Genomic DNA, 23,381 nt, shown 5'->3' on the forward strand with positions numbered 1-23,381 from the left:
GCCCTTGGAACACTCCAAAGCAGGAAGTGGTGCGGTGTATCTATTGAAAGAATGCTGGGTAGTGTAGTTTTATAAGGGCCCGCCTAATTATTTAGGCCTACACCAATCATATAAGAAGGGATATCTACACAGATATACTTGCATGAAGCGATACACAATTCATAAAATTAATCTCAGTACAGTGGGGATGATTTGGGCTCAATTCTTAATTGTCAGTAAAATTTCTGTTTTTGTCATTGAGTGTAATTTGGCACAAACTCAGACAGCATACCATTTTATTTTGCATCATCCTTTTACAGTTGTCATCACATTCAATATACCTGAACAAGAAAAGGGATTTGCAGTGTAAATGCAACATGTCCATGAAACCACAGGTGCAGACACTCAAAAATAATCGATGTGACCTCTTTGGAATTCAATTAAGGGTACAAAATGTTTCCCATTGATAAGTGCTGTTATATAATCCAGAGTCACTCACAGTTGAACCAGATGATGTATGAAAATCACTGTTTCCTAAGTGATTAAGACCCATGACAATCACTGAAACAGAAAGATGCTGGAGCTGTTATTAAATATATTAAACTCTACATTGTCTTTTACTGTAAATCTTCATGTGTAGTCCACTTTATGAACATGCAAGATCAATCATAGAAATACACTATGAATATCATAGCAATTCCCTTCAACTAGTTGCTCAAAACATGAGCTTATGACAGCACTCAAATCCACAGCGCACTGATATGCTTGTGTCCACCTCTTACACCCAACTTAATGGGGGACAGGGGACAGTGTGTGAAGCAGGGTCATCATCAGACTCCATATATGACAATAGTATATTTGCACACTCTTGTTCTTTCACACATCGACCAACAAACTGGACTGCAGATCTAATTTAATCACTTTTTGCTGGGAACAGGAATGGACAGCAGTTGCCTGTTGACCTCCCTCAGCTGGGCATCTAGAGTCTCTGTGGTCATTTCTAGTTCTGCTAATTGAGTCTGTAGGCTTAAGATGGTCTCATTCAGCTCCTCTTCTTTGCGGCGAGAGTTAGCAGCCTGCCTGCTGTACTCCAGCACCATACATCCACCACCAACCAGGAAGATGATTGCCTCTCCCAGCAACTCTGCCCCCAACTCTGCAGCCGCCTCCTCATTCAGCGGCTTAATGCTGGCACCCCGAAAGCCCATGATCCGCATTTTTGTTCTCATCTCAATCCAGTGGTAAACTGCAAGGACAAAAAACATGCATTCTTAGCAGTTCAAGTAAGAGTTTCAGTATGATAAATGTGCACTTACGAGTTGACGAGATGATCTGATCATGAGTGAACAGTTTGAAATACATGTGAGAATACCCTGAGAGGATGAGATGTTGAAATAAGTTTTCTGATGAGCATATACCATCTAAACTGTATAAAAGTTGTATACAATTCATTTTACCTTCCATTTTGACAGTGTTTAAATTAAAATTAACAAGTAAATGGAATTGTTCAATGTCTCTAAACAACAGAGGACAGGGGCTGTTCACAAATATGTTCACAAATTCAAATTTAGTGTCATTTTCTGATTAGGACGTGGGGCAAAAGACATTCAGACTGATCACGAATACTGATAGCTGTCGAGCAAAGGCTTCATACAACCAGTTCAATGACACACAAGATCCGCCCTCCTCGAGCTTGCTTGCTGCTATTGGTCATCCGGATGAAACCTTGAAAATGATTGGGTAAGCGCTCTTGACAAATACAATCTCATTGGCTGTCGCTGTCCTCTCGTTCTCTCCACCGTCCGTGTGTCTGACACTGAATGTAGCGGTCATTGGCAGCCATTAGCTCCGTAACTCACACTGTGCCGGCGGCAAACAGATGTAATTCCTAAAGAAGTCGCTTCTCCGGGCTCCTGCTTTTATTCGGTTTGCGACAGGCTTGCTCAACTGCCTCACTCCGAGATAGAGGAGCTTGGCGATGGGGAAGGCACCAACAACCATCTTGGCGGAAACACTTGACCACCATAGGGCGGAGCACGATGACGTTATGTGATGACGTTAATGATTGACAGATCCAGTCACCAACGCGTGCTAGTTGATGATGTCAATGCCAAAGTCCATTGGCCAGGATTTAGAAAATGAACTACGATATTCAGAATTATGTTTTCATCGGTGTATAATCACCTGAAAATAATAAACGTTGTCTTTTCTTTACCTTAGAATGGCCTCGTTAATTCTTGATCGACAAGCAAATTATCCTTAAACACTAACGTATCAAATGCTCTTTCGCGTTTTTAGCGGCCACCGTAGGGGGAGGGGGAGTGGAGGGGTAGTTTTTGGTTGCAATCCACACCCTCGCCGCTAGGTGCCACTAAATTCCACACACCGATCCTTTGGACTCACCTTCTTAATTACGTGAATTTACGCGAGCTCGCAGGCAAAAGCCACTGACTATAGGCCTACAATAGAGGCTTCTTATGAACCACACGGTCTAACTTTATACCTACGAACATCCAACACTAGCTGTATTTTAATCACTCACACATCGCCGTGTTTATAGAATGTTATTAACGTGCATCAACGTGATCATAATCATTATCGGGCACAACAAAATAAACATTTGTTAATCTTTGAGTTCATGTATAGGTTGAATATATTTAACATCCTATACATGTATAAATATATAGGTAAATTATATATGTAAATATATAAATGCATTGTTATACTTGATATGAATACATTTCTGTATAGAAAATAGGGTTGTACTTGTTTGGGTTATGTGCTTTTTCTTTATGTGCCTCTTGTGTACACGCGCAGGAAACCTGTTCTTTACAGAAAAGTCAATAAAACGTGTCAGCTCAACGCGGTGGTATGCTTCACCTGGGCCAGCTGTGGCAGAAACACCTGGCTCGGGTTACAGTAGCGGAGAAAGCCAGAGGGGCTGGACTGTGAGCCAAAATAACTCAACTCAGTACGCAGCGATGACTAAATGTCTGGAGCGAAAGCCACCAGAGAGAAACCGACTACACACACACACACACACACACACACACTCACACACACACAGAGAGACGAAGCACCCTAACGCCAAGGAACTTGGAGCAGGGCTCGACTTTCCTCTCGGATTTGAGACGGAAGCACTTAAAGGCTCTCATCTGTTGAGGTAAGGAAGTTTTTTTACTCGTCCCGCAGCGCAGCCGACACGCGCACCTCTGTGCGCGAGGAACCGTGTGAGGTGAGGCGTCTTCTTCTAAGGTCGTGTCTGAGTTTTGCGTTGTTCGGTTCAGCTCTTCGACACTGTTCGCAGCCTCAGTTCAGTAATTCCCGTCACGAAAACGCCATTTTTCTTCGGAATAGTTCTTTCCATGGTTTTCTCGGTCATTGTGAGGGGTCTTGAGCGCGAGGAGGAGCTTGTTCTCAAACTAATGGAAATCAGATGTTACCATCCCTGCCTGGCATGCCTCGCAGTCTGCAGCCACAGAGGAAAGCTGAGGCGCAGCAGCCCGCTGCTGGACTGCTTCATCTAAGCTTCACCTTTACAATCCAGCAGAGTTACTGCCATCTGTTGGCTTTCTGACCTCTTTAATAGCGATTTAACAGCAATCTTATCTAATTGATTGTAATTTTAGGGTACTTTTATCTGATTAAGATATCATCCAAATGACTGTATTGTGACCTGTAATAGTGATGATGATGATGTTTTGCTGTGATAAACCAAAAATCCATCGTAACATTTGGTTCCTCACTGTTTCTTCTGACTGCAAGCGTGAAATGTCAGTGTGTCAGTTATTTGCTGAACTTATTATCAGGGGCAGATCATTTAACCACGGCAACCTGCAGGAAAACCAAACCTTCCTGTCAGAGCAAGATTTGAATGGAATATATCCAACTCATGTGTTTGTCACAAACCAGCTGGTCCGCATTGTGTGATGCACTTGCTGCAACCTGTTGCTTAACAAACTGCTCACGCTGTCACCTGAACACCTGCAATTTGTCTAAGTGTTGTGCACAGGTAAGCACATACACACATCTGCCACTTCTGCGGTAAGGGCACTGCTTTGTGCTCTTTGCACCTCCGTGTGAGCATAATACGCTGCAGGTTTTAGATGAAGCATGTAACTTGTCAGAAATGTCTGTTATGTGTTGTAGCACTGAGAGATTCCTAAGGCTCATGCTGTGGAGGACAGTAGAGTGAATAGGATAGCAGGCATAGTGCTAAAGGCCACTGTGCCAAAGCAGAGCCTGCAGCATCATGAACCACATGAAGAATGAAGGCAAGTTGTGCTCTGCAGGGATTAGTTGTCGTCATCTCAGGATACCGTTTGGTCCATGCATACTCTTGATTGTTATCCTCAGCTTGGGATCAATAGAGCTGCATTGTTTAAAGCTGAAGTCTTTGGCAGTGAAAGTGATGAATAGAACATGCAATATGTGCGAGCATTCACGCTTATTTGTGTATTTGTTTAGGCAAAAGCATGTCAATGACTAACTAGGTTGGAGATGCAGGTGTAAGCATAATACAAAGAAGTGCTTTGGGTGGAGTTTTTTATTTAAGACGTCTACAGTTGAAGTCATAAAGTAGAATACATGATTCATCTATGAGCCGTTTGTGGTAATTCGTATGTCAACAGGGATTCATCTGAAAATCAGTCAAATTGAAGTCAACGTGTCATGTAGCTCGGAAGAAAACGCGTAAAGACTTTGTTCTAGTTCACGGCAACTCTTTGGGGAAACACTGTTTCTGTGGTGGCACCAGATACTGAGTATGAAAACCATAAATTCACCACATGATCGCCTTCCTTGTGCACTGTGGCACAGATTCTCAATGTTTTACACAATTATTACACAACACTTCCCTCCCGTATTTGCACAATTAGCCTTGGCCTTAATCTCCTGTCAGAATCCAGAAATACCAACAGCTCCTTTCAAATGATTCCATCACATGAGATAGCAGCGAGCCAATGTAAACATTGCACTCAGTGTTGTCTTTGACGTTTTACTCCTGGCATGAAATACAAAAGACCAGTAATATTTCAGATGTTTTAAGTCAAGCTGTGCAAGAGCACTTAAGAAAGCCTGTGTAAATAACATTTGAATACCAGGGTTTTATTGTCACTTCTTATTTATAGACCTGTTCTCTCAAATCTATCAATGTAATAGCTCAAAGTTTATTTTTAACTGTGTTTGTTCAGCTTTGTTTCAGTTGTATGTCTCCACTTCTGCTGGAACAGTGTGCAACGTCGAGTGAAATCCCCTGGATGTGAACACATTTCGGCCTTAGAAAGCTGTTTGTTTTTCACTGGGACCTGAGTGGGTGTTTCACCGCTGCCCTGCAGAATCACAGCCGTGGGGATCCACAGCAGGTTTACTCACCTGTGGGACATCGTTTAGTTTGTGCTGTCTGCTCGGTGACACGCAGCCAGACTTTGGCTTTCGGATTCAGTGTCAAAGCAAAATGAAAAGCAAGCCACAAAGGGATGCGTTTTGTTGTGTCAGAGGAATTTCTTTCATCATTCAGTCAAGTTCCCAGCCGAGACTGAACAGAGACAAAGGTAGAAAAATGTGGAGGAAGGATATGAATAATGGGGAGGGGGGTCATGCCTGAATGGAAATAAAGAGTTCAGAAGAACTAGAGGATTGTTTGGAAGCGTAATCTGGAATTGTTGGTGAAGGACATAAAAGGAAAGGGAGGGAGGGACGGACTGCTTGTCGTCTTGGTCAGACACACCCTGGAATGCTGCAAAGCTAATGATTATTGTCTTTAATCTTTAAATCTTCTTTCTGCTTCCCACAACATCTCTGCTTCTCTGAGAGTCCTTTGACAAAGTTCCTTCTTCTTAAAGTCTGCTGAGCAGAGGTAGCCAGTAGTTTTGTCAAGTACTCCATCATGGTTTCGTCTTGCGGCTTTCATCTTGGCTTTGCCGCTGGAGAGAGCTAATTGTTGTTTGTTAAAACGGTAGAACCAGTTGACGTTGTAATCAAAGCACTGGAAAGGAACTGGAAAGAAAGTGAACATGAGGCTTTCCAAGAAACCTCTCTTGAGAAAGTTACCAAAGTGCAGCAGCAGGTCAGCAGGCCTGGAATAGAGGAGCACAGCGGCCACAAGCTTTCAGATGATTAATGTCTCTGTTAGAGACAAACACCCTTCTGGACTGGGTGTCTATTTAAGGTGTAATGGTTGATACTCTGTGTCACAGCTCTGCATGCTCTTTAGCTCGCTGTAGTTTATTTGCACAATAATAAAATGTGCCGTTAAGAAAAGCAAAGGAAGCTGAGACGCACACCACCAACAAAAGCTTTTAAAGATATGAAACAAAAACAGTCTATTACCTCGAAACTAACATGATAGGACAAGAAATAAAGCCATAAAGGAAGTGAGGTAATTATCGAGTATCGAGTCTGTCAGCGTCTGATCTAACGATGACAAACACTGTCCGCTGATGACAAACGTTTTCAACTTACTGTTATTAAGCAGCCCACAAACTGTTCACTTACAGCACATTTTCTCATGTTAGCTCACATTAAATCAGTGGAATAAGGCTTCAGAAAAGAGAAAGATAAAGTAAAATTAAATAAAATACAGCTATGATGACATACAGAAAGTGTGCCAGTAACGCCAAACGAGCACAGAATGAGCAGCGCAGTGAACGACATGCAGCAGAGTGTGGCAGGGAGGGGACGGGTGGGGTGAATGAATCGTCAGGCAGGAAGGGAAGAGTTCAGTGTGTGAGCGATCAACCTGACCTTTGTGAGTCAGTGAGAGTGTAATCTCTTTTTGTGTGAGCTGCTCTTGACAAAGATAAGCGTCTCGGGCTGTGTACGAGGCGCTCGCCCTGCTGGGAGTGCTGAGGAATGTGAGCTTGTGACCAGCCCTGACTGGAACGCCACAGTTCCCGGCTTCAGCACGGCACGGCCCTCAGCGTGAAGAGCACTTATTATCTGACTCTGCTCCACACTTCAATCTGATGACCTTATATTACGCATGTTTTCCTCCAGTCCTGGCTAATGTTCAACTGGTGTCGTGGGCTTATCCAGTAACTGAAAAGGACAAGTATAATCACCTGTTAGCTCAGGTTGTTCTAGTTTTAAAGGTGCATGATTTTTATGTAAAACACACCTATTGTGTCACGCCTAATAATAAACTGGGGTGGCAACAGAGAGAAACATGTAGACAAGGCTCGTTAAGGGACAGGAAAGCAATAAATTACAGCAATTTCTTACAGAGTAATGTCTGTCATCCAATGAACAGGACAAACTGACCATATGCTATAGTTTAAGAGTAGCCGCGGGGAGTTTTTGAAGTAGGAAAAACACCAAAATAGCTCACAGAAATGTTGAGTGGTCACACAGCACTCGGCCCAGCGGTCGAATCCTTAGTGACAGCGGGTTCCTTGTTTTCCACAAGCTGAGAGAGCGTTTGCCTGTCTGCATGAGTGAGTGTGCTTAGACAGCCAGTATTAGTTCATTTTAGGACTGTGAATGAGGCACAGGATGGACAAACGCACGGCTTAGCTGCATTTTGAGAAATGTCATCATGCACATATCTATGGAACATGTTAGGTTTAGACTAAAATGGCGTTTATCTTGTACTTGAAGGCCATAGCAGGACTGACTGTTCCCTTTAAAAATGTTCGGAATTTAAGGTTCACCACAATATTAAGAGCCTCAAAGTTTAACAGCTGTTGTTGTCACATACAGAGCATGTTATCAAAGAACGGAAACTCAAACCAGAAATGTTTAATTATGAGGGATTTTTCATGCAGATATTTTAAGTGATCAGTAGGCGTGCAGTGATTCTTTGGCATGAACTCATTATGTGAACCTGTCAGGGGCATCACATGTCTCCACCCCGGTAAAAAAAAAACTCTAAGGAGGCGAAATTCCTGAGCAGAGTTGTCCTGTCATCCTGACTGGAAACATTACACATTGGCACGGGACGTGCACAGCTCAGGACAGGAGGGCTCTGCAGCTGGTGATGAAAAGAGCCCAGAGGACACGGAAAGACAAAGCCCACCCCAGCCACAGCATGCTCACCCTGCTGCCATCTTGCAAGCAATACAGAAGTATCAGCTGCCGTACCACCAGACTACAGAGCCGTCTTTCCTCAGGCTGTGAGACTCCTCAATTAATCCTCCGCATTACACCATGAATAATATTGTTTTTGTGTGTGTGTGTAGCATACAGCTAAATAAATAAATTAAACTTGAATAGCTTTTTGCCAGTCTGCACTAATTGATCTGTCAGCACGCACAGCTGTCTGGAGTATTAGTATAATCTGTCATCCACTTCACTAGCCCTGTACTGCACCTGTCTGTCTGTCTGTGTCAAACTGCCTGGAACACCTGGCACCATATGTGATTTGGCTGAGTCAGCAACTAGGACAGACACTGCAGTGAGCTTCTCCAAAGGGGCCTCAAAGGGCCGTGATGTCAGTGAGTGGTGTGGTCCATCGAATACGTCGTTTCAAGTGTGCCTACAAGTGTTTATTTGCTGTTGCAAAAGTATGAGGAAATCGTGGCTTGTTCAGACATGAAAGACGTTCAGGACATGTGCTCACAGAGGTTTGGCTCTCTGTCTGATCGCCTGCAGGGGTGACAGAGCTGAGAACCTGCAGCAGGAGAGAAGGGCAGAGTTAAACACTGATCAAGTTTTCAGCTTCAAATCACAGCAATTCTGATTTTATTTGCATAAAAAAAAAGTCGCAGGCTCAGTCAGATGGAATGACAGGATCCTGGAGGGCAGAGAGCAAAGCCTGTTCATACGAGTCTTTGTGCTGTTCGTTCCATCGCCGGTGTGGAGCACGCAGAGTCCCATCAGATGTCTGAAATCTCATTTCATGAGATTATGAAAATACGGCCAGTTTAAAGTGGTGTGACGCTGTTCTCCTAACAGCTGTGGTGTGTTTTCTCTTCCAGGAGCGGAAAGCTGCTTCCTCACAGCCATGAGTTCTCAGACGAGCTTTGGCAGCAGCATGCTGTGTGAGTTTCCTCGATTTGTTTGCTTCTTTTTGGCTCAGCGTGTCTTTGTGCACACGGGAGAATCATCCTGTGCTAATTGTCTTGGGTGCTTATGTGGTTTGTCTTCAGTCCAGAGCATAAATGATGACCTGAATGCATCGCTGGCTACAGCAGATGAGTTATCCAAAGAGTTCAGCTCCCTGCTGGAGGAGGCCTCCCCCAACAACAACAACACAACATCCGGGCCTCAGGTACACACTTACCCTCAGTACTGGTTCTCCTGCTAGTGATTAGCTTGCAGCAGTTTGTACTTATGATCTATGTAGTGTTTGAAAGTGTGCATACATGTGAAAGAGGCCCTCTGGAATGATCTGAAGCCCTGCTTCATGCAACATATTATATGAAACTGTCAGAGACCCACAGGTGCAGGAGCTGTTGAATGCCTTGTATTTATAACAGACATATTTTCTCTTCAGGTCGTCTCCAGAGAGAAGCCTCCGTCCATCAGGCTGTCAAACACTTCGGTCACTAAGAGCGAGTCAAGCAGCAGTAGTAATGGCAGCTCCAGCTCTCAGTCTCTCTCCCCACCCTCAACCACGTCCTACTCCATGGACTCCATCATCTCCAGCAATAAAAACATACCATCCTCTCCTGTCTTCACCACCAGCCCACTCTCGTCCCCCAGCCTCCACAGGAGGACACACTCTCCACTTCCTCAAGGTGGATCTGACAGCTTCTCGTACAGCCAGCAGAGTCCCAAACACTCGCCTCACACCCCGAGACGTAATTCTCCCTCTCGTTACGACAGGAGCCCCCGAGGCTCAATCAGTTACATGGATAGAAGCCCCTCTCCGAGCCCCACCGCTCTTTCCTTTGACCAGTCGCCTCGGTCTGCCTCGCTTCACTCCCCCCTCAACCTGCTGAGCCCTTATGACGGTAGCCAGATGGGCCGCAGGTCGCCACGGCCTGACAGAAGCCCCTCTCCTTTGTCTTTCAATCGTCCAGCATCCAACACGCTCCCACGAAATTTTGGCGGTTTCAGGCAACCTGGTAAGTAGATGTAGTTTTCCAGCTGTAAAATAGTTAGACAGAAGCTGCGGGCCAAGTCAACCCAACGGAAATATGTAATTATCCTACATAACATCACGTGCAAGGCAGGAAACTACCTGAAGGATTTGCATACTGAAGCATTACCTCAACATGTAATTAAGGGCTTTGCGCTGTAATATTTGTATTATTTGTGTGTAATGAAAATGCACCATTTGAACCAGAATTTCTGTGCTGTCCCTCAGTGCAGACGTACCTTACAGTAAAATGTACTTTTTAAACATTTGAACAAAAGAAGCTATGAAAATGCACTGCAGGCTATCACTTAAAAACTGCTTTGTGTCACATGTCACCCCACCCAAAAGACTTGAATTAGTCTGGGCTTAATGTCACAGCGCTCCTTCAGTGATTCTTCAGCTCTTCAAATAAAAAGTCTTAGAGGAGGAACACTTTGTAAAGTCTTTTAAAATTTCTGTCTTCCCCTTTCTTCCACTGAAAAACCATTTCCTCACTTTCTCTCTTTCAGATGAGGGTGTGCAGCGGCAAAAGAGTCCCAGCAAGTGGAATGAGACAGATCTGGACGTGTCCTACGAGAGGAAACCTCACCACACCTATGACAGTTGGTTGATTTTTACTACTTTATGTTCCACTTCTTCAACTTTTTATTTAAATTAGACAAGACCTGAGGAGCCCCGGCGCTCTGCCTGAACTGTATGTGGTCTCTGTTTTCTAAATGAACACTTTCCCGTCACAGAGACAGAGTGGCTACGGCCGTCTGTGCCAAACAGCAGCTGGAGGGAGTCCAATCTCGATGGCCCTCCTCCGGCCCCAAGCCCTAAAAAGGTGGGTGGTGTTAGCAGAGAGACATTTTCTAAACCTTTTCTTACTTACAAGAAATCCGCCTTCACAAGTATTTAGAATTCGCTTGAGTTCTTGAGAAGCGTCAGATATTCATCAGATGGGAGTGACCTGATTCTTCTTCACAGATAACAACAGGGTGCAGTGGCAAACAGACTCTGGGTGGAGATAGGAGTCAGGATTTGTAGAGCGGACACACCTGTCATTAGCCTCTTAAGCTCAAACGTGCAATCATGGCATTTATTTTTAAAGATTATTTTCGGCCTCTATGGGTCAGAAAACCATCAAAACTGCTAAAAGTGGTGCAATACGCAGCAATAGTTGTCTACCTCCACATCCCACAGCCACCGTCAACATTATTGTCCCGTTGGAGTCCTGTTTCTGTCTCCACCTTATGACTATGAGCAAAGTGTTTATTTCCCTTTTGCCTCAATTATGTAATAATAATAATTATTATGTAATTTACCATTTAATGCGGAGCAGGTAGTTTAAAATGGGTTTATCAGAGCATTTTGCTGCCAGTAGTTGACTAACCATTCAATAAATTTGCACTTAAGTCAAAACAATGAGCTAAAAGAGGCTTAAAAGCTCCATAGAGCTGCAGAATTAGGTGATAATTCTCTTCACATTACACAATCATCTCATTGAGTGGATTAGTAAGAATTTATCCCTCTTTTCTTTTCTCTCCAGGATCCTCGCTCTAAATCTCTCCAGTTTTCCCATGGCTCTCTCCCCCGTAACACACGTATAACAGTACCTCCGGATGTTTCATCCCCAGTCCACTCCCCTTACCACCTTCAGCCCATCATCTCCCGCATTTCTATTCCCCCAACTTCTACTCAGTCCCGTCAGCGTAAGCCCATCCCTCTCTCCGTCATCATGCGTCTCCAGAACCCTCACTGGGGAGCAATGTCGACCCGCCACCCCAGAGTCCTGGGAGGAGAAGGGGATATAGGGCCTTACCAACCAGCTGTACGCATCCCGAGGGAATTCCCTAACCAGCCTGTACACCAGCCGCAGCAACACCCACCTGAGCTGAGACAGCCAGCCATATACAGCGACGGTATAACACATTTCACATCTGTTCACACCCTCTGACACTGAGTTCACAGGATCTCTGTTCAGCTAACTCTGCGTTACAAATGTGGTTTTGGTGTCCGTCATTGCAGTGCTGAACCCAGGAGATATCGATGCAGAGTTAGAGCGGCCGGACTTTGTCCATCACATGCCTGTGATTTTGGAGAATCCCAGCATGCCAGAGCGCGGCAGAGAGGCTGAGCAAGGCCCATCCCGGCCCCCCCGGCCCCTCAGCCCCACCAGGCTGCAGCCGGTGGTGGCTCCTGAGGCCCAGAGCCAGGAGATTCCTGACCTGGAGGAGCTGCTCCGGATCCGGGCGGAAATCCCCCGGGCCCTGAAGAGACGGGGCTCCGTGGACCAGTCAAGGCCCCTGAAGAAGGCCTCCCATTACCAACCCAACCAGTACAAGAATCTCATCGACAAGCTTTTTCGCAGGAAGGAAAACCGTCAGAAAGGGGAGCAAGGCAGCGAGACCAGCAGCTCCTCAGACGGAGAGGACTGCGCCATGCCTCCTGCTCCTGTACCTCACACATCTACAGGGATCCCCCACGACTTCAGAGTAAGACATGAGCTCAAAGCAAATGATGATATATTACGCTCCGGACGAGCAGAAATATTTTACAATGCGTTCACTTCCTCTGTACATGATATGGCACCGATAACCATCATGTTTTATTTTAAATGGACAAAAGTCTTGTGTTTTACTTAATCCAAGCTTGCATCCTGTTTGTCCCTTCAGAGCTACCATTCCATTCTGCGGCGGTCCAATCGCAAAAGTTCGGGGAAGCGAGCTCGGCTGAGCCCGCTCGTCCTGCTACTGGACGGAGCTTTGGTCGGAGAGCTGGAGACGGTGCAGAGGGCCGTGCAGGAGGTGTGTTAATCTTCATTTTTATTAGTATATAAACTGTCACTGCCTTCAGTTCTGCTACTCCGCTGCAGCAACAAGTACTTCTACTACTGCTACTACTCCTAAAATCAAAATAAAGGCATAATAAACTTTGCATTTGTCAATTTGGTTGCATTGTTTCCCATATTTACCATTGGTACCAGTTCTTCATCTTCCATTTCAACATTTAACATTCTTTATAGCTTAGATCAGAAGCCTTCATAAAAATATTTTAGAGGGTAAAAGCTCTTAAACTCATTCAAACTGGTCTGAACTAGGACAGGAAAGTGAACTCCAGCTCTGTAGACTTTAAGAAGCCCTGAAAAATCTGTTATATTTAACTTTCCTTCTCTAAGGTTTGCTGAGCCTGCATTCCCTTATTCAGCACGTCCCTGCACCTTCTCCATACAGAAATACATCTGCCTGAAGTTGCTCGGGCAGTAAAGCAGCTTCTCCTCCTGTTTTAGTAGCGGGAGATTCAGCTCAATGTGATCCTGAGAATAGTTTTGAAAGGAGGTTGAAGTGGAAGCCGCTTACAGTAGACAGACAGAAAAACTGCAGGAGTTCTTGTAACAGAATGCTTCAGCTGATGAATCCACTGTGGAAAATGTTTCCCATAGATGAACGATCCCAGCCAACCCAATGATGAGGGCATCACTGCCCTTCACAACGCCATCTGCGGGGGCCATTACAACGTTGTGGATTTCCTGGTTCGCATTGGAGCCAACGTCAGTGCACCAGACAGCCACGGCTGGTAGGTCTTTGGGTTTTGTGCATAAATGTGACATGTTAGGCTTTTGCTAATAGGATGGTGCAGTTCTGTGTTAGCGATCTTGTATTCCTCCATGTATTTATTTACTGCCTGTCCTCTGCCCGCAGGACTCCTCTGCATTGTTCAGCCTCCTGTAACGACCGTCCTCTGTGTGAGTTTTTGGTGAGGAACGGAGCTGCCGTCATGGCCATGACGCAGAGCGACGGCGCTATAGCCTCCCAGAAGTGCGATCCTTACGCTGTTGGGTTTGAGGAGTGTGAGAGCTTCCTGAGGGGTGAGGCAATTACACCTACACACACAGCAGCGCACACACACACACGCTATGACACTGTGCTATTGAATGCTAAAAGTCAATTATAATTGAATGAGTCATAAAGCGACAGTTTGCATTCGACAGCTAGCTTAGCCTCCCATCAGTCATTCACACAGAATACAGCTGCAGGACACATCGTGATGGCAAACTTTAAACAATATTGCATTTTTTGCTAATATTTGGCTTCTTAGATATGATTATTTCATACCAAATCTGCATTTTTGGTTGGCTGGAAAAGCCTGTCAAGCACTGCTCAAAGCTCTCCATGTATTCGCTGCAATATACTGGCAGGATTTTCTGTAACAAAAAACAGGAGCAGCAGTTAAATGAAAACACAGATTAAAGGGATTCAAAATAAAGCTGCAGTTAAATGTGAATTCTTCCATATTTGATATTCAAACTGATATTTTAATCTGTGACCTTTTTAGTCATAAACACCACTGATCTCCATGATGACTCGCTATCCAAACTTACATATTCTGTTTTCTTTGCAATACCAGGCGTGGAGGAGGCCATGGGGGTGGATAACAGCGGGGTGCTGTACGCTCTGTGGAGCTACCCGGCTCAGGCGGCCGATGAGCTGAGCTTCAGAGAGGGAGACATGGTCACCATCCTGCAGAAGCCCGAGGGCTCGGACTGGTGGTGGGCCTCGCTCTGTGGCAGGGAGGGCTTTGTTCCTAACAACTACTTCGGGGTAAGATCTCAGTTTCTCAATGAAGGGCGGACCGATTTAGCCTTCACCTGCTGAATTTATTACCATGATGCAGAAATAAAACGTGTTCATGTTTTTGTTTTTTTCTAGCTTTTCCCAAAGGTGCGACCAAAATCTCTCTGCTGAGCGGTCTCTCGATGATCAACCTTGGTCAAAGTGGTGTGGAGAGGACAGTCTCAGAAAATGTGCTTTACAGCCTCACGCTGTTGTTTGAAGGGATAGTATGAGTATGACAGGCTGTAGTGCTGCGGGGCATGAGAAATGTTTTTGATCCGTCAGTCAAGGAGAGTTGAAGGAGAAGTCTTAATATTCATTTTGGCCTCACCGACAAGAATTTATCCTTTTAGACGACGTCGTTTGTACAGGCTGTGCTGATTTTTCCTGGTAAAGCTACAACTCTGCCGTGCCCGTCGATCCAAAGGTTACAGAGGGCCCAGCTGTTTCGCTCTGCTGTGTTCCAGACAGAAGTTGACATGTTTGAGTCATTGGCTGTTTCGTAATCAGAGTGCAAACAGTCGCTCGTCAGTGTAGCTCTATGCCGCAACACACACGACCCTTGATTGCTCAATTTAGAGAAGGGCTGCTTCAATCAGAGCCAAATCAAACCTGCTCATCCCCGGAAAGGTTTGTCTGCTGCTACATCAAAGAAGCATCAAAAACTCCAAAGTGAAACGTGGAACTTTTATTGTGTGAAGCAACTTTTTCTGACTACTGCTGATGGATCCTCATAACGACCACATCCATGAATTTGCCAGCGAAATATTCTTTAAAAAGTGTTTTTTTTTTCTTTTTTGGTGTTTCCCTCCCAGCGTGGCTGTAGACTTACGTTCGAATGAATCTCATTCGAAAGCAAATGTGTGTTTTCTATGACAATGAAACTGGTCTTTTGTGGATGTGTGTGTCTTCACAGTGATAGGACGGATGTTTGGTGATGCGTTATTTTCATGTTTTTTTATAATGGTAGTTGTCAGCGTAACACTTTTGTGGCTAGGGACTTCTGTGCACTCAGCCTGTAACCCCCCCGCCAAGGGGCACACGGAGACCAAATGTTTGAATATTCAATAAATCCTCGAGTCTGTTGAAATCTTGTGTTTGTGGCCTGAAATCAGACTGAAATGTCCTTCACTGACCAGCAGATGACACTGTGTAATCAAGTTAAATTCAGCATCAGCATAACGTTTACATTTGTCAATACTGCCCGCAAATATAAACTAATATAAAGCAAAACAGCATTTAATGAGGCAGTTTTGTACACTATCGGCCCCGTTCGTTGTGTGTTATCTTAAATCTTCTTCGTACTTTGTCTCTTCTTCTTTGAAGTTCTATTAGTCTCGTGTTCTTTCTCCCTCTCCTCGTCTTTTATGTGACAGAGCACCCGAGCGACTGCTGTGATTCTTAATGAATCAATTAGCTGCACTATGCATAAGGGTAATTACTAAAAAAAATTACACACATGATTAATATTTTTTTAATTAAGCCTGACTCAAGCCTTTTGATCTGTAGACTATCTCTACCCCACTGGTATTAAGAAAACACCAGCGCTTGTATATTTCATCACAGTCCCTGAGGAAGATTAGTGTCAACATTGTTTGAAGCTGACTGCTCTTTCTCTTTTAATGTTTTTCTCTTTTAATTCTATGTAGATTATAAAAAAAAAAAAAAAACGTGTGATGATGATGATGACATACAGGGAGACACATACACACATTCATAATTTAAGCTCACACGCCGCTTTGTGAACTGCGGTGAACTAACGCAGCGTTTCCGATTTTCTGGTGAATAATTCAGATGATTGAAGTAGAGTCAACTGTCCGCTGGCCTGTGGCAGCATACGTAATGCTCTGCTGAAACAGATCTCCTCTTGGCCTCGACTGGAGGGCGACGGTGAGGAAAAGGCCCACATTCAGTCTCACCTCTCCTCATAAAACAGTATGTTTCTTGGTCCAAGTCAACAGCTTAACCCAGGAGGTAAGATAACGAGACTTATTCACCGCATTGTTGCAGTTTGGGGGTTTTAGTTCAGTTATTTCCTGTTTCATGTTCAAAGTTCATTCTCCTCATGTGTCATGTTTTGTTTGCCTTCCTGTCTTTGTGTGTTTTCTGTGTCATCTGCATTTCATTACCTAATCAGCCTCTTGTGTTTTAGTCGTCGTGTTTCCCTCGTTTCGGCTGTCAGGTCGCTCCCTTGTCTTGCATTTGTTGCTTGTGCTTCTTGCCAGTATTCCTGCCTGTGTTCCTCATAGTTTTTGTATTTCTCCTTTGTTCTTTGATTAGCCTCAGCCTGCTTCCTCAGTTTTGTTGCCTGCCTGATTTGTTGACCCTAACCCTCGTTTCCCCTTGTGTTCCCCACATTCACCTGTTTGCACCTGTTTGAGTGGCATATTAAACGCAGGCTACAGAGAGTGAAAGTATTGAAATGGACCACAGATGATTGAAATGTAATGCATGCATTTCATGTGACGTTCAGGGGCTGCACAACATGTTTCTGAGGGTCAACACTGCGATGGCAGAAAAGATGAGTCACTATTTTAAATCAGTGCTTCACAACGTGGGGTCACATGATACGTCTGAGGGGTCACAAGAAGACTGGAAGGATAAGAAGAGATTTCTGCTTTTTTTTTCTGTTTTCAGGCTTTTCTGTAATGTTTGTTTTTTTTCATTCTTTCAGAGGGAACCCTTTGGTTCACCCCTTGACTTTCATTCTTTGCTGTAAGTGCTTGCAAGTCATAGACATGCAACCTATGACAAGTGGTGGTGGGTGGATGCTGCTTCGCTTTTAAGGGTCACAAGCTAATTTAAGTTCCTGCAGAAAACACAATCCAAAGCAGTCCAGCGCAGTGAGTGCTTCCAGTTGAACTGAAAGTTAAAAATTGCCCCTCTCTGAGATCTATCTGCTGCACGTCTGTTGGATTTGATTGCATTACATTTCAGGGTCTCTGTTTTTCTATTTTTTTCTATTCCATTTTTATTAAGTGAGTCTCAGGCCTGTTGTACATTTTTTTCCTTCCCGTAGTGCCTCAGCACACAGTCACACTCTGGGCACTTCCTTCTCCATGTAGCTCTTTGACGGCGCTGCACTGGAGAAAGAATTGTATCTGCAGCAGTAAAGAGTTTTGTGCTGAACAGTGATTCTGTTCAAGCAGAACTCATTTGATGCCTCATTGAAACCCCATTATAACCACGATGGAGCAAAATGAACTCTTATTGACATGGTCTGCAGCCAGCTGGTTCGCGGTGGCGGAGGAGCACAGTTACTGGCCCAGTCTGCGGTGTGGCTGCACATTTTTATTTTTATCTCATTCTCTCATTCTCCTCACTGCATTCAATTCTGCCTCAGTGCCCCCACCACGCCTACGTACACACTGTTATTTCAGAAACGCTGGCCAATATCAGAGCAAGCCTCTTCGGGCCATCAAGGTCTGACAACCCCACTTCACACGACAGGCCGGCCCTCAACCGCCGCCGTCAAATAAACACATAAGAGCACTAAGACCAGACGGGCTTCACAGACGTGAAGTCAGGAGCAGAGCTGGGGAGGCTCTCCAGAGAAATAGGAGGGGTGAGACAATGACAAAGCAGGAATGGAGGCCTGAATGAAGAGAATTAAAGAGTGTGATCGAGGGAATGAAATTCCTTTCTGAGTTCACCACGCAATTTTCTGTTTGATGGGATACCTGCCAGAGGAATGCACGGATAATCTCCAAACCACTCAACCATGTCAAATGTGCTCCATTATACCTGCCCCGACTGGAAGCAAGTGGAATCAACCACTGCGGTCTGACATCTGCTCTGATGGCGACATTAAATAAACACAGAGAGAAAATATGAATAAACTTATTTGTACAGTACCTGTCCAACAAGAAGTGCAGCTCAGCGTGCTTCAACAACACAGAATGAATGTAAAAACACAGAACAAGGAGAATACATATATACATACATACAAGAGGGGGGTCATTTCCTGTTTTTATTTCTGAATATGGCGTTGAAATAAGTTGGAAACACTCGTATCCACACACGCAGACGTTGTCGCAGACATGAGTCGGGTATACGATGCTCCTGTCTTAAGATGGCGACCAGTGGACCCACAGGTCATCAAAGTTGTATGTTTTTGCCTTTTAAGTATTGAACAGACGCCCCTCTCAGTTATACTTCTGAGGAGATTGGTTCTGTCAGACCGGTGGCAGGAGAGCATCTCATAATGTGATCTCAGCAAGAGCAATGCTTCATTATTTAGGGACAACAAACAAGTGTGTATATGTGTGTGTTTTTATGGCTCCGCATGGCTGCATGCGACAACAGTTGGACGCAGTCATTCTGTATGTCTTTCTTCCAACAGTCCAGACCAGAACTGGACTGATGTCTCCTTAAATTCTAGAGTATTATGTGTGACAGCCAGCAAACTGCCTTGAAGGGAGATCCTGTGTGTGTGTGTGTGTGTGTGTGTGTGTGTTTGATATGGTTCTGCTTGCATGTGTGCCCACGTTTTTGCATGCATGCTCTCCACTCTCTGCTCAGACACTGAGGTGAGCAGACAGATCGTGGCCCTGCAGAAACGTGGAGCTGCACTGAACTCAGCCAGGCCTGTATGAAGGGCACACACTGAAAACGGGGAAACAAACAAACTAAAACACACAAAACGGGGAAAAAGCTGCCTGCAAAAAATGTCCACTCCACTTCTGCTCCTTTCTTTCTTTCACCGCTATTCAAACATGCTCCCACTCTGTGCTCCTGTGGAGTAATGAATAATAGAGGAGTGCTTGTCCTCCCTCGCTCCCCTAGTTAATCAGAGCTCGCCTGGCTGCCCTCTTCTCTGCCACTCCTCACTTTAATAAATCATTCAAGCCTTCAGGACAACAAGTCCATCAGCGCAGGCTCAGGCCATGCTGGTAAAAGCCCTGCCATCTTCTCTCACCACAACCTCCTCCACTCCAAAACCAGCCCCGTCTCACTATCATCTCTTTCCTCTGCGCGTCCTTCACTTTTTCAGTGGCCACGTCTCTTATGTCCTCCTCTCTCTCTTCCTCCCTTTACGAGACAAATCAAACTGGCAAGGAGTCCCACTCCATTTCTCTGCCCCCTCTGTCCCTATGGGGAACCATTTCACTTAAGCTCTCACTCTGCCAGGGTTCGACCCGATGTGTAATGTTCTCATTCCTCATATCTTTCCCCCCCTTCTCCTCCTTTATGCCTCTCTCTCTCTCTCTCTCTCTCTCTCTCTCTCTCTCTCTCTGCCCTCCCTGTCAGAGCAGAAAATTTCCCGTCCGGGCTGACGTCACATGGATGTGTCCCCAATGGATGCGGCTGCATAGAGGGTCATAAAAGGGATGGATACAAAAAAAAACATTGCAGGATGTGCAGAGAGAGAGAGAAATTCTTACATCTAGTCATAACTGTGTTTCACTTCACGTTGCAGTAGCTTAGTTTGCAGAGCCATAGAGGAAATCCCTGGGGTTTGTGTTGTCCATCTGAAAAGCTTCCAGGAGTTATTTTGTGTCATGATTTGTTGGAGCTTTTGTGTTCATGTGTCACACAGCAGCAGTGTATGTTCCCTCTTTGTTACAGCCTGTTAGCCTTCAGTTAGTCAAGTCATTGCATTTTCTACATTTCCCACATCGAGCGTGTAAGTGATGAGAGCAAACTCGAAGTGTTTGTGACCGAAATTGCATTCTGGTCTACTGCGGCTGTGGGGAAAATGGTGATGGAGAAAAAGGTGGTGTTTCTCCTTGAAGATTTCATGGCATCAGTGCAAAATGGTGAGACCAGAATGAACTCGTAAACAAGGAAAAGCTGCAAACCCAGACGACAAATTGATCAATTTTACCAACTAAGTCAGGAAGACTTGCTCAGTTGTCAGTTTATGTCGTTCTCCATTCTTCTCTCCTCCACCCATCCACTCCCCCCCCCCCCCCCCCCCCCACCTCTCTCCCTGCTTCAGTGCATACCCACAGATCCTCTCTGGGCATCAGCGCTTTGTGCGAACAACCTCTGCGTCCTCCTCTGTCTCCTCTGTCTGCTGGGTGTTCTCAGCCTCTTTACAGGTCCTTTCCAGAAAGACTGCCCGGGCAGCAATTATTCTCAATCTGGCTCCATTAACCAAGCACCCCCCACCCCCACCACCTCCTTGGCGGGAGGGTATTAATCACTTTAATTGCCAAAAAGCATAAGACCCCCATCCCATCCTGCATCTCTCATCCTCTCTCTTTGGGTGTTTCTCTCTCCGTCTCTTTCCCTCCCTCGGGGAGTTTGTTTTATTTTAGTTTTTCTTCACGTTTATTTCTTTTACTTTCTGTATTCATTGGTAATTATTGCCTTCCCTGTGCTGCTGTAACAACCGAATTGGGGATCAATGTTTATCTTATCTTTCTTTCCCTCGCTCTTCCTCTCTCTGTCTCTCAGTCCACATAAATGACTCAACTGGAGCTTTGTCTTCATCAGGGCTCCCCTCTCCCTTTGCACATCTCAACCCTTTAAACGACCACTCAAGCATTTATTTCATTATTAACCACAATTTCACTGCACATCAAAATCCAGCAGAAACTCTCAGAAGCAGTGTATGTGCATTTCTGTGTTTCTGTGTGTGTGTGTGTGTGTGTGTGTGTGTGTGTGTGTGTGTGTGCGTGCTGAATATAACCCAGTATGTGTGTATGCCGTGGTATTTTCTTGCTGTCGGATCTGATTAGTGGCTGTTCCACCGTCCCTTTCAAATGCTCATAACGAGGTGGTGTTTCGGTTCACTGTGAGGTTAATGAATAAAAGAGGAAGATGCGGGCAAATTTGCTGCATTTGGGAAAAACGTATTACAGGGCACCAAACAAAATGAGGGAGAAAGAGCGAGGGGGCAATAGACTGCAGAGTGTAGACGAGAGCAGCATCATCTCGTGTGGTCATCATCTCAAACAGTGCAGTCTGCCTCGTCGCTGTGAAGCCCTCTACGTCAGGCGGCTCTATCCAGGTTTGTGCACTGCGTTAGCACATGGATGAGACCTCAGATGGAGAGTGCGTTCATGATTTATTTAGATATATTTGTAACACGCCTGCTGCAGAGAACAATTTCAACAGGTCCTTGGAGGAGAAAAGATCAAACGTACAGAAACAAATGGAGGAAACGTGATTAACACTGTGGTGCTCAGCAGCGCTCGCCAGTGCTGCTTCAACATACGCAGTCACACTCAAATGTAATATAAACAAATAGAAAAACCACAGTGTCTCAGGCTAAAGCAGGGACAATTTAGTGTCCTGGGGAATCTAATGATTAAAATATCTGCTGTCCACAAAACACAACACTTTCTCTTTTCTGCCTCCTTTTGAGCTTAACAACCTAATTTTAAATAATTTACTCATAGACCTGTTTGCTTATATTAATATAATAATATGTTAATGATGTTAAAATGAAAAATGTCCCTTTAGCTAAGCAGTTCAGTGGCTCAGTCAAATCTATGTATTGACATAAAAACGGTTCATTAGCGTGAGAATCAATGCATAAAGTCACTTTGCTGAGCAGGTCACCTCATGGTGGAGTCACGTGTAATATTGCAGTTTGTTTGTCGTGAGGAAGAAAAGTAAATACAATATTTTATTCATTATGCAGATTACTTCAGTCTTTGTACTCTGTGAATGATGTTGGCACCATCCAAACTCACTTCTTAAATTCTCAAGTACTGAATCAAGTTTTGCTCTCAGCCTAATGGTTAATCACGTTACATTTGTTAAATTTTTACGACATAGCTAGTTTTTTTTACATACTTAGCATCTTCCACCTGCCATCTGGTCGAGGTTTGTTCCGGGTTGGTGTGTTGTCTGCTCGCACATCCCTCATGAGGATGGATGCTAGAGAGGAACGACACTGACTGCGACGATGCCAGAGAGACGGAGCACAAATGAATAATCCTGTGGAAGCTCGGCCCTCTTTCAACAGGATGGAGCCGCTGAAGCAATCACAGTTAGCCGAGCCAGGGGCGGCGTCCCATCAATAAAGCGGACAGGGCTGTCGCTCTTTGGGTGGTCACTTTCCTGAACACCCTTCATATCTCTCCCTCTGTCTATCTTTTGGGTATCAAACTCTCATCACCTGTATCTTTGAAATGTGGCAGTAAAAAGTTTGCAGTTTTGTCCTTCAAAGAGCTGCAGCTGGTCAGTGAAATGTCCATCCTTATTCTAAACACTGTGTGCTCCAGACAGCCATTGTTTCACCAAAATATCGTGCCACCACCTTATTGCCCAACAAAGTTTGTCTCTGCTTGCTTTGGTCGTGTTTTGTGTAATTCATTGCACGTGTGCATTAGTGTCTCCTTCCCTGAGCTTGACAGCCTGTCCCATAGACTTTACATTGAGATGCTTTCACACATGTAGAAACAGCTTTTTAATTTATAATTAGAACAAATTGGACATACATTCTCACATTTTAGCTCATGCTGTTTCAAGGTCAGAGCTGTTTGGCTGAGAGCTGGATGATAAGATTGATACCTATGGTGGCCCTGAGGTGCAGGATGAAACAAGAGGGTGAGCTAAAAATAAAAGTGGAGCCAGCAGCCAGCTAGCTTAGCTTAGCATTAACAGTGCAAACAGGAGGAAACAGCTAGCCTGGCTCTGTTCAAAGGGAACAGAATTTGCTTACCAGCACAAGTGTAAAAATGCATTAGCATATTTCCCAAACTGCTGCGCTTTTCCTTTAAAAGAACTAATCCTTAAAAGCTGCCAGGTCACAAATAATCGACTTAATAAACCTCTAAAAAGAACACACACTAGAACCACATCTCACTCGCAAGCATGTGTGCTCTTCA

At 44.7% G+C, this 23,381-nt stretch overlaps 2 protein-coding genes across 4 annotated transcripts; one reads left to right on the forward strand and one right to left on the reverse strand.

The window, feature by feature from the left end:
- Positions 1–258: 258 nt before the first annotated feature.
- Positions 259–1,997, reverse strand: opa3 (outer mitochondrial membrane lipid metabolism regulator OPA3). Its single transcript, XM_076734422.1, has 2 exons — positions 1,839–1,997; positions 259–1,225 (listed from the first exon to the last, which is right to left on the reverse strand). Exons 1-2 carry the CDS (start codon positions 1,978–1,980, stop codon positions 897–899), a joined length of 471 nt encoding a protein of 156 aa, XP_076590537.1. The 5' UTR covers positions 1,981–1,997; the 3' UTR covers positions 259–896.
- An 880-nt stretch (positions 1,998–2,877) lies between these two features.
- Positions 2,878–15,682, forward strand: ppp1r13l (protein phosphatase 1, regulatory subunit 13 like). Of its 3 annotated transcripts, none has more exons than XM_076734250.1 (13): positions 2,878–3,142; positions 8,895–8,957; positions 9,066–9,187; positions 9,413–9,986; positions 10,510–10,602; positions 10,738–10,826; positions 11,532–11,904; positions 12,011–12,477; positions 12,658–12,789; positions 13,425–13,558; positions 13,684–13,850; positions 14,390–14,583; positions 14,692–15,682. In XM_076734250.1, the coding sequence occupies exons 2-13, from the start codon at positions 8,921–8,923 to the stop codon at positions 14,725–14,727; spliced, it is 2,418 nt and encodes an 805-aa protein (XP_076590365.1). In that variant the 5' UTR covers positions 2,878–3,142; positions 8,895–8,920; the 3' UTR covers positions 14,728–15,682. The 3 variants fall into 3 exon arrangements, with proteins under 3 accessions (XP_076590365.1, XP_076590366.1, XP_076590367.1); XM_076734251.1 differs by having other exon boundaries at positions 3,141–3,214; XM_076734252.1 differs by lacking the exon at positions 2,878–3,142 and adding an exon at positions 8,021–8,090.
- The last annotated feature ends 7,699 nt before the right edge of the window (positions 15,683–23,381 follow it).

The sequence above is a fragment of the Chaetodon auriga genome, chromosome 7 (genome assembly GCF_051107435.1).
Source record: "Chaetodon auriga isolate fChaAug3 chromosome 7, fChaAug3.hap1, whole genome shotgun sequence".
In the NCBI taxonomy this organism is placed as follows: domain Eukaryota; kingdom Metazoa; phylum Chordata; class Actinopteri; order Chaetodontiformes; family Chaetodontidae; genus Chaetodon; species Chaetodon auriga.